Source organism: Gigantopelta aegis, chromosome 15 (assembly GCF_016097555.1).
Source record: "Gigantopelta aegis isolate Gae_Host chromosome 15, Gae_host_genome, whole genome shotgun sequence".
Lineage (NCBI taxonomy): Eukaryota > Metazoa > Mollusca > Gastropoda > Neomphalida > Peltospiridae > Gigantopelta > Gigantopelta aegis.
This window is the reverse complement of record NC_054713.1, coordinates 43425678-43437632: the sequence shown is the minus strand read 5'-3', so window position 1 is coordinate 43437632 and position 11955 is coordinate 43425678. Positions and strand designations below refer to the sequence as shown.

Below are 11955 nucleotides of genomic sequence, written 5' to 3'. Positions count from 1 at the left end.
TAATTTTTTTCTTCGATTATTGCAGTTTAATTTTAAATGTGGCAATTCAAGAAATAAATTTTTGTAAAAAGGAGTGAAAGAAGGAAATGTTTTATTGAACGATGCACTCAACACATTTTATTTACGTTTATATGGCATAGAAAAAAGAAGAAGAAAAAAGTAGCGAATGCCCCCCAAAAAGGGGGTATATTATTTAATTTTATTGGTGTTGAATATTAAAAAATATTGCCTCTTCCATGCATGTTATGATTTCTGGATCAAAATGAAACCAAATCACAATGATTTTAACAAGAAGATATCATATAAACAAAATGACAATAAACACAAAAACAGGCCTAACTCAGGGTCAGCAGCACTTTTCACCATATTATATATTAAACTTCAAAAATGGCAGAAACCCAGTTATTTTGTATCAAAATATCAATTATTACATGAAAACCCAGTTCTTTTGTATCAAAATATCAATTATTACATTAAAACCCAGTTCTTTTGTATCAAAATATCTATTATTACATTAAAACCCAGTTCTTTTGTATCAAAATATCTATTATTACATTAAAACCCAGTTCTTTTGTATCAAAATATCAATTATTACATTAAAACCCAGTTCTTTTGTATCAAAATATCAATTATTACATTAAAACCCAGTTGTTTTGTATCAAAATATCAATTATTACATTAAAACCCAGTTGTTTTGTATCAAAATATCAATTATTACATTAAAACCCAGTTCTTTTGTATCAAAATATCTATTATTACATTAAAACCCAGTTCTTTTGTATCAAAATATCTATTATTACATTAAAACCCAGTTCTTTTGTATCAAAATATCAATTATTACATGAAAACCCAGTTCTTTTGTATCAAAATATCAATTATTACATGAAATTATTTCGGCAAATGAAAATAAAATTTGCCAATTGTTTTTGAAATTCACAATTGTCGAATTTGGCGAGTGCCAGAGCTAGCCCTGACACAAGTCTAATATGGTCAGTAAAATAATTACCTTTCATGAGTCATTTTGTTTTCATTTCTGTCCAGTAAATATCACATTGTTATTATCTTGAGAACTGTCAGTTTGAATTAACAACATGAAGCTAATCTCTTTTTTTAAACAGACTATTATAGTACAAAAGATAAAGTATCTTTCTTGTTTCAAACATCAAACAACAGTACATAATTGTTGTAGTTTTAAACAAACCAATCAAAAACATCATATCAGTAGTTTTAAACAAACCAATCAAAATGCATTATTTTTGTAGTTTCACACAACCAATCAGAATACATACTTTTAGTAGTTTTAAACAAACCAATCGGAATACATTATTTTTATATAGTTTTAAACAAACCAATCACAACATGTAATTTTTATAATTTTAAAACAAACTGATCACAGCACATAATGTTTTTAATTTGAATTGGAGAACACTAGTTTTGTAGTTTTAAACACACTAATCACAGAACATTAATTCTGTACTTTTATCAGAGAACATTATTTCTGTAGTTTAAAAAACACCAATCAGAGAATGTACTGATTTCAGCCCCACATGAAACAATCATAGATCTTTGTAATGTTTGTCAATCCAAATGAAACAATCATAGATCTTTGTAATGTTTGTCAATCCAAATGAAACAATCATAGATCTTTGTAATGTTTGTCAATCCAAATGAAACATGTATTTAAGAAACCTATCATCAATGTGACATATTTCTAATTAAACCAAAAAAATAACATGAACAACTTTTAAAATGCAAAACAAAACAGAAAAAGTGAACTTTTCCCAACAAAAGTTACCTCCCATTCTTGAACAGACTGGTTCATTGCTAGGATTTCACTTTAAATCTTGTCTGCAAGTTTATCAGTGTATTGACGATGTGCAAAAAATTGAGTTGTAATTCATCACATTTCAACAATAGTTATCTCCCATTCTTGTATATACTGGTTTATCAATTTACACCAATTTCACCTTAAATCTTGTTTGTAAGCTAGTTTATCAGTATACTGACAATGTCGTAAACATCACTCCTTGTTCATCACACTTCAACAAGAGTTATCTCCCATTCTTGTGTAGTCTGCTTTATCAATTTACACCAATTCCATTTTAAATCTTTTCTGCACATTTATCAAGGTATTAACAATGTGCTAAACATCATTTCTTGTTCATCACAGTTCAACAGAGTTATCTCCCATCCTTGAATAAACTGACTTACTACTAGAATTCCGCATAAACCTTGTCAGTATATTAATAATGTGGTAAACATAACATTTTGATAACAATTCAACAAGAGTTACCTCTCATTCTCAAGTAGATTGATTTATTCATTTAAACCTCATCTGTTAGTTCAGACAATGTGCTAAACAATAGTTACACTTCACCACACTTCACACTTTTTCTTGGGGTTCATGGGGGAGTTTACAGGGCAGTTATACTCCCTTGCAAACTCGTGTGAGTTTGATAGTGTCCCAATCACTCTGAAAAATAATAATAAAAGATTTTAAATTAACATCAGTTAATAACATACATTAAATAAAATACCTCTAAATGTTTTAGTATCATTAACAATGTCAGAAGTGACCACTTTATTAATCATCGGCTACTGGATGTAAAACATTTGGTAATTAGTACAATAGCGACTGTTCTTTTATATCAACCCGTACAATTGCCCATAGCAATTGGCATTGCCGTTGAGTTTTTAACCTTCTGACTACTGCAAGCGAGATCATCTCGCCCGACGTCACACCAGTCGACATACTGTAGACTGTATACAATTCATACTTCATGCTGTTTTGCACACGACACTCACTGGAAATGAATTATAGTTTCCTGTAAACATTACTTTACACAATGGCTGCTTTAGTTTTCATTTTTCAATGGAAAATACCTTAGAATTATGAGTTTAAAAAGTGGTTTTCAGCAAGTATTTCATCTGACAACAGACTGACCACACATCAAGTGTTTGGAGAGACAAGGACTGGAATGTGGAGGTGTACCACAAATAGAAGTTTGTTTTATTTAACGACACCACTAGAGCACATTGATTTATTAATCATCGGCTATTGGATGTCAAACCACAAATAGATGTCTGTGAAAGATTACCTGAATTTGGCTGGACTGTGCGGGTCACTCAGCAGCTGTAGATGGTCTGCTTCCTTCGTACTCAATGAACACCAAACCTGAAACGACAGAACTCTCTAGTACTTAAATCTGAATGACAAAACCGTAACACATGATCAAGACCGCATCTCCACACAAGGCAGAGTCGAATGGGCATTTGGGAAAATAGTGGATGATGATGATCACAGAGTTTGGTGCATGTACAAACATTTCCTTTCGGTTTCCACACTAATACTGATGCATAGCTTCTGTACTCTTGACTTAAGTGGACTTGGTTTGAGTTTGGAGTTTTCCTTCTCCTAGGAGAGTTTCCTTACTAGGATTCTGAGCCTCTCCAGCCCAGTTTTGATTTTGGAGTTTGCTTCTCCTAGACAGTTGTCTTTCTTGACTCACGCGTCCTCTGTCTGTCCGGTCCATATTATTCTAGTCTCTACCCTTTGACCACTCCAGCTTGGGTGACCCTACCAGGAGCTGATGCTCCAGCTGGCATAGCTCACCGAGTCATTGAGACATGCAAGCTACCTCACCACATCAAGGAATGGACCATGAAATAGAATAGTGGATGATTCCATGAGTCTTTATCTAGTGCCTCATCTATAGGACAGCCCCTCCCGAAGCGATCCTTTACTGGACATTTCATCCCTCTTGCATAACCAGAGGACTGCCACAAAGAGGACTGCCACTCCCAGACCAGTTGACTAAATCAAATCTAACACTGGACCGAGCTCATTAGAATGGGTACAGCATCTCTTTTCCAATTGGTTTTCAGACCTCACCACCAGCAAAATTGAGGGGAGTGACTAATTGCTCCCCTAGCTTAGGTTATGGGGAGCCATTTAAAATATGAAACTATAATGTTGAGCTAAATGCAAAAGTTGATGCAGATGCTGTCACCACTGCAGAAAAAAGAATACCTATATCTTGCTGTTTTACTTCGTAAAGGCAAGTAAAAACCCCAGATAAAAATATCTTTAGCTTAGCTACAGGTAGCTAACTTTCTTATATTTTGACTGTTATTTTCAGGGAAGAGAGTTAACAACTGAATCTTACCTGTGAGAATCCGAGGAAAAACAACTGGTTATGAGTCATATTAAGGGCAGGTAACTCTCTCTCTGCTCCATGTTTCTGAACCCAAGTCCGGTATGACTGTGACAAAAATGAAAACATGAATGTGTCAATTATATTTTAGAAATATTTTAAATCTTTCATTTGCAAGTGCAAAAATTAAAACACTAGATAATAGCAATGGAACAAACGAGTTAATAAAATATTTAGACAAACTTTGAGCAGATTTTATCTAGCAGGACAGACACATGGACATAAACATGACAATAAATAGCTATTTGATATAATTTGTCCTATTTACATCTCTACTCACAATGTATTCAAATCTCTATTCAAAGTAGACTAAAATCTACTCACATTATACTCAATCCTTACTCACATTATACTCAATCCCGTACTCACATTACACTCAAATTTAATAACAGTGTACTCAAATATCTACTCACTTTATACTCAAACTTTACTGACTCAAATGTCGACTCTCAACGTCCTCAGATATCTACTCACATACTACTGCTGAAATAACTACTCACATTCTGCTGAAATAACTACTCACATTCTGCTGAAATATCTACTCACATTCTGCTGAAATACCTACTCACATTCTGCTGAAATATCTACTCACATTCTGCTGAAATATCTACTCACATTCTGCTGAAATACCTACTCACATTCTGCTCACATCCATACTCACATTATAAGCAGATTTAAGTCCACCATTGTCTGCTATGTTTTCTCCCAGTGTCTGCTTCCCTCGCACCTACAAATAAAACACAATGTAAATAACATTTCAATTACAATCAAATATATTTCAATCAATGTTTATGCAAAAAAAACCCACAACCCCCCCCCCCCCATTCTACCTTAGTCATTGGGGTCCCGTAACCCATCCTTCCAACCATTTGAAATGTTTTATTTAGCGATGCACTCAAAACATTTTATTTATGGTTATATGGTGTCAGACATATGGTTAAGGACCACACATATATTTAGAGAGGAAACCCGCTGTTGCCACTTCATGGGCTACTCTTTTCGATTAGCAGCAAGGGATCTTTTATATGCACCATCCCACAGACAGGTTAGTACATACCACAGACTTTGATGTACCAGTTGTGGAGTACTGGCTGGAATGAGAAATAGCCGAATGGGCCCATCGACGGGAATCGATCTAGCTAGATCGATCACACATCAGGCAAGCGCTGTACCACTGAGCTACGTGGGTGAGAAGCAATGGTTAGCTAGAGAGTGAAATGAACTCATGTTTTCTCCGTTTGACTTGTACTGACTGTCAGTGACTGAGCATGGGACAGAAGCTAGGGTGCAGTGGGTGAGAAGCAATGGTTAGCTAGAGAGTGAAATGAACTCACGTTTTCTCCGTTTGACTTGTACTGACTGTCAGTGACTGAGCATGGGACAGAAGCTAGGGTGCAGTGGGTGAGAAGCAATGGTTAGCTAGAGAGTGAAATGAACTCACGTTTTCTCCGTTTGACTTGTACTGACTGTCAGTGACTGAGCATGGGACAGAAGCTAGGGTGCAGTGGGTGAGAAGCAATGGTTAGCTAGAGAGTGAAATGAACTCACGTTTTCTCCGTTTGACTTGTACTGACTGTCAGTGACTGAGCATGGGACAGAAGCTAGGGTGCAGTGGGTGAGAAGCAATGGTTAGCTAGAGAGTGAAATGAACTCACGTTTTCTCCGTTTGACTTGTACTGACTGTCAGTGACTGAGCATGGGACAGAAGCTAGGGTGCAGTGGGTGAGAAGCAATGGTTAGCTAGAGAGTGAAATGAACTCACGTTTTCTCCGTTTGACTTGTACTGACTGTCAGTGACTGAGCATGGGACAGAAGCTAGGGTGCAGTGGGTGAGAAGCAATGGTTAGCTAGAGAGTGAAATGAACTCACGTTTTCTCCGTTTGACTTGTACTGACTGTCAGTGACTGAGCATGGGACAGAAGCTAGGGTGCAGTGGGTGAGAAGCAATGGTTAGCTAGAGAGTGAAATGAACTCACGTTTTCTCCGTTTGACTTGTACTGACTGTCAGTGACTGAGCATGGGACAGAAGCTAGGGTGCAGTGGGTGAGAAGCAATGGTTAGCTAGAGAGTGAAATGAACTCACGTTTTCTCCGTTTGACTTGTACTGACTGTCAGTGACTGAGCATGGGACAGAAGCTAGGGTGCAGTGGATGAGAAGCAATGGTTAGCTAGAGACTGAAATGAACTCACGTTTTCTCCATTTGACTTGTATTGACTGTACTGATTGATCATGCACTTTGTTCTCTGTTTAAATCTCTCCACGGATTCTTTATTCCACCACGGAACAAGATTTCCAAACTTGTCGTACTCGCGACCTGAAAGAAAATCATCAGCTAATGATGTATGGAAGTAATAGTAAAACACATGAGACTACAACAGTGAGGAAGCAGTATTATAGGTTGTTATTGTTAAGAAGCAATTCATGTTGAGTTACATGTAGCTGGGATGAAATAAATTAGCACTATTTTTTTTTTTTTTTTTACATTTTTTTTTTTTTTAATTTATAATTTTTATTATTATTTATTTACAAAATGTATTTATTATTTTTTTTAATTTTTAAAATTAAAAGATATATATATATATATATATATTTTTAAAATTTATTATTCATTTATTTATAACTTTTAAGCTATTTAGAATGATTTTTTTTATTCAAAGCACAAGAAAAATCACAGCACAACAATGCCAAGCAACAGTAAACAGAACACAGTAACAAACACAGGGGATAACAAAACATTAGCATAAATACTTAATAACACCACTAGAGCAGATTCATTTATTAGTCATCGGCTATTGGATGCCAAGCATTGCGACACATAAAGAAAACCTGTAAATTTTTCTGTCATCAAAAAAGGACCCTTATAACTAGATTTCATCACTCAAATGTGGGGCCCTGACTGGGATGAGAAAACCCCACCCAGTTAGATAATGGATCCACTGCGGGATCCTTCTAACCAAGCGCCGGCCTCGGTGGTGTTGTTGTTAAGTTTTCATCCTTCTTGCACTGCTTAAAAGAAGACTGCCACTCCTAGACTAGCTTACTATCAATACTACCGGTAAGTCAGAACTAGCATCAGACGGACTCACTGGAATAAGTACAGCTGTGAGGACATACATTCATGAAAGCTAATGAAGCTGAAGTCTGTAAAATATGTGCATAACAAATTGTGTACAACAGTGTGTTAAAAAGCACATAAAATGCATGCAGAAAGCATGCATGAAGGAAGGAAATGGTTTATTTAATTTTTTTAGAAGAAACCCACTATATATATATATATAAACCTTTCCACAGACAGGACAGTACATGCCATGACCTTTGAAGAAAACGAAGGAAATGAAGAAGAAGGAAATGTTTTATTTAACAACACACTCAACACATTTTATTTACGGTTATATGGCGTCAGACATATTTTTAAGGACCACACAGATATTGAGAGAGGAAACCCGCTGTTGCCACTTCATGGACTACTCTTTTCGATTAGCAGCAAGGGATCTTTTATATCCACCATCCCACAGACAGGATAGCACATTCCACGGCCTTTGATATACCAGTCATGGTGCACTGGCTGCATCGATAAATAGCCCAATGGGCCCACTGATGGGGATCGATCCCAAACCGACCGTGTGTCAAGCGAACACTTTACCACTGGGCTATGTCCTCCCCCAAAGCATGCATGAAAGCAGAAAAAAGCACATGAAAACTTTGCAAACAAGTGTGGAAAAACCATTGCAAAAATATGTTAAAACCTTGAAGAAGTAAAGTCAAGAAAAAAACTGGATTTTTGCTGCTTTTTCACCAAATTGCCAATGTGGATTGAAGATGAATTTGGAGAATTATTGACTAATTTACTAATCTGCCAAAAAAACTAATTAAAGAAGTGTGTGTCATATGTAAAGGTATCTCCATTTTTACAGTTAGGTCAAATGAAACTTGAATTTCGCTACTGATTTTATCATATGATTTGCCAATTTAAAAATATTTTTGGGGGTCCAGCTTAAAACTTAAAAAAAAGTATGTTAAAAGAATATGAAAAGCATGCAAAAAGTACACAAAAAGCATGCAAAGAGTACACAAAAAGCATGCAAAAAGTACACATTTAAAGAGCATGCTGCACCTTGGTCATCAAACCCATGTGTTAATTCATGGCCCATCACCACGCCCATAGCACCAAAATTTAAAGATCTGAAACATGACAGTACACAATAGAATAGTTATATTACATTAGTCAAGGATATTACACAATAGAATAATTATATTACATTAGTCAAGGATATTACACAATAGAATAGTTATATTACATTAGTCAAGGTTATTATCCATATGGTTCAACATAACCGAGTTAATAATAATCATATGAAGCACACATGTAATAACAAGGGTGATGATGTAATTTTCTCCAGTCCTTGCTCAGACTATGCATTTGAAATATGACGTCATTTCGTCATCTCCTTTTAGTTGTGGCTAAAACATTTTGAGTTGGGTCTTGTTATTCATAAAGAAAACAACAATAATAATATGGATAATAAAGAAATTATTACACTTGCGTGTGAGTTGTACTGATTTTACGAAACTTGTGTCACAATTCATGTATTACCCTCTCTTTTGCTCGGGTAATACAAAAATCCTGCCATTCGTTTCGTAAAATCAGTACGACACACAAGCTCGCATAATAATCTTTATATTTCCACAACAGAATAATTATGTTACATTAGTCAAGGATATTACACAATAGAATATATATTACATTAGTCAAGGATATTACATAATAGAATAGTTATAATACATTAGTCAAGGACATTATACAATAGAATAGTTATATTACATTAGTCAAGGATATTACACAATAGAATAGTTATATTACATTCGGATAGTACACAATAGAATAGTTATATTACATTAGTCAAGGATATTACACAACAGAATAGTTATATTACATTAGTCAAGGATATTACACAACAGAATAGTTATATTACATTAGTCAAGGATATTACACAATAGAATATATATTACATTAGTCAAGGATATTACACAATAGAATAGTTATATTACTTTAGTGAAGGACATTACACAATAGAATAATTATATTACATTAGTCAAGGATATTGCACAACAGAATATATATTACATTAGTCAAGGATATTGCACAACAGAATAATTATATTACATTAGTCAAGGATATTGCACAACAGAATAGTTATATTACATTAGTCAAGGATATTACACACTAGAATATATATTACATTAGTCAGGCCATGCAGCATGTAGCTGTACTAGTGAAAAGATGAAAAGAGATGTAGGTGGATAAAACACAAGACTTCCATGGAATTAAATATATCTTGCCTACCATAAACTTATTTGATGTTGTCGATAATCAGTGATGTAGCATGGGTTGCCAGGGCCCTGGACAAGGCAAGTATTGTGCCCCCTAACCAGTGGACCGCTAGCACTCCCCTTCCACCAGTCCAGAAGTTTGCACCCAGGGCAACCGCCCCGGTGGTCCCGCCCACGTTACACCACTGTCGACAACTGCACCCACTAAATTCATCTCAATGCATGTTAAAAAATAACCCAGTTTTTTCTCTCTCACATGCATTGTGATGAACATCCAAAGGTGCAGCTATAAACCAAATTTTATTGACCTAGAACTTACAGTTTATGAGAAATGGGTGCAAACAACTACTTCATAAAGGTGAGATAAAAGGTGCCTTTTTGGTTTAAAAATGCCTTTATGTGTAGATGAAGAAAACCCTATTTTAATGAGCCTTGAATATTTTACCACCCCCCCCCCCCCCCCCGGCTTCCCACCATCCTAGTTATTTTAGGGTAGGTATGACCCTAAGCTGAAAAAAGATTAAAAAGACCACCAGAATAATTATATTATATAATCAGGATCTTGTCTACCTGTACTTACAAAACTTTAAAATCCAGACTAAAGTCATTAGCAATACAGTAAAATATTTTATTTTTGCATGGAATTATTATTTATTTTTTTTTGTGTGTGAATAACATTTGTGAAAATAAATTCCAAATTATTTTATTTATTGATTCTTTTTTTTATTAGGGGAATTGGGAATTTGCAACAATAAATGCTTGCGAATTGACTCATTTTAATTAAATCGCAAAAATTTAATCCCGCGAAAATAAAAGTATTTTACAATATCTTAATGGGATGAATAACTTCTGCAAGACGTTAATTGCAGGATTTATTTTCCGCCAAAAACAGGAACTGAAGATGAGTCTGATACTTCCAAACCTATCACACTGAAACTCCTCCAAACTGGACGACCACGGGGCCAAATAAAATGTCCTGTTTGATTATAGTGATCTCTTATTTCTTTCCATCAGAATATAAAGTTGATCAAGTAAATGTCGTAGTATATTACACAAAGTGCTGTTTACATAAAGTTGATCAAGTAAATGTCGTAGTATATTACACAAAGTGCTGTTTACATAAAGTTGATTAAGTAAATGTCGTAGTATATTATACAAAGTACTGTTTACATGAAGTTGATCAAGTAAATGTCGTAGTATATTACACAAAGTACTGTTTACATGAAGTTGATCAAGGGAATGACATACAATGAAGTTTCAGATAGCACTGGTTAAAGACAGACTTACTTGGGAAAGTTTCGGTCATAAAATGGAGCCTGCAAAATTCCTGCAGGAAAGACGATTTCGTTTTTGGTAGGTGTGTAGTATGCATTCACAGTGGGCGGAGTCATTCCCCATCTGTAAAATAAGCAAGATATTTATATCATTAAATCTGTATCATTGACTTTGTACAACATCACGTCATAAATGGAACCGAACTGAACCGTATTTTGTCTTTGATCAATGACACAAAAAATACAACTGAACAGAATTGGAATTTCCACATGTGGACGTGGGATAAGTTGACGTGCACCATAGCACTTCGTAACCGAAGTTAGTGTAGTAACAACTGGAAGTAACCGAACTCAGTGAGCATCGATTTGCACTGAAGCATAACACTATTGATGAAGCATCACAACAAAAACATAGATGGGTGTAGGGTCTCCATGAGAACTCAGTGAGCATCGATTTGCACTGAAGCATAACACTATTGATGAAGCATCACAACAAAAACATAGATGGGTGTAGGGTCTCCATGAGAACTCAGTGAGCATCGATTTGCACTGAAGCATAACACTATTGATGAAGCATCACAACAAAACATAGATGGGTGTAGGGTCTCCATGAGAACTCAGTGAGCATCGATTTGCACTGAAGCATAACACTATTGATGAAGCATCACAACAAAAACATAGATGGGTGTAGGGTCTCCATGAGAACTCAGTGAGCATCGATTTGCACTGAAGCATAACACTATTGATGAAGCATCACAACAAAAACATAGATGGGTGTAGGGTCTCCACGAGTACTCGAGTACTCGGGCACAGGTCGAGTCTAACAAGACTCTAGTTCATTCACAGGACTTGAGTACCCGTACAAGGTGGAATACAATGATCAACTATAATACAATTTAGACAATGTAGGACAATTATTTTCAGCAGTAGATAATCAACTATATAAGTTACACAATAATTATATGATCATGTGCTAGTTTTTTCTTTTCGAACTGGTCATCCGTCACAAATACTAAATATATTGATACTGGTTTCTAATTGCAACACATGGTATGATTTGGCATCCATGTTCAGCTCTGGAATTAAAATGCATAATACTATTTTACTTTATTCCTTAATCTCGTCATCATCATCT

At 35.3% G+C, this 11955-nt stretch overlaps 1 protein-coding gene across 5 annotated transcripts in view; it reads right to left on the bottom strand.

Moving 5' to 3' along the window:
* Nucleotides 1-877: 877 nt before the first annotated feature.
* Nucleotides 878-11955, bottom strand: part of LOC121390751 (endothelin-converting enzyme homolog) — a 117898-nt gene continuing 106820 nt past the window's right edge. For all 5 annotated transcript variants that reach the window (XM_041522657.1, XM_041522654.1, XM_041522658.1 and 2 more), the window contains exons 14-20: nt 10834-10944; nt 8330-8397; nt 6405-6529; nt 4876-4941; nt 4167-4262; nt 3099-3175; nt 878-2473 (exon numbers count right to left, since the gene is read on the bottom strand). In XM_041522657.1, coding sequence (XP_041378591.1) covers nt 2374-2473; nt 3099-3175; nt 4167-4262; nt 4876-4941; nt 6405-6529; nt 8330-8397; nt 10834-10944 — 643 coding nt within the window. In that variant the 3' untranslated portion in view covers nt 878-2373. The remainder of the gene's footprint in view (nt 2474-3098; nt 3176-4166; nt 4263-4875; nt 4942-6404; nt 6530-8329; nt 8398-10833; nt 10945-11955) is intronic.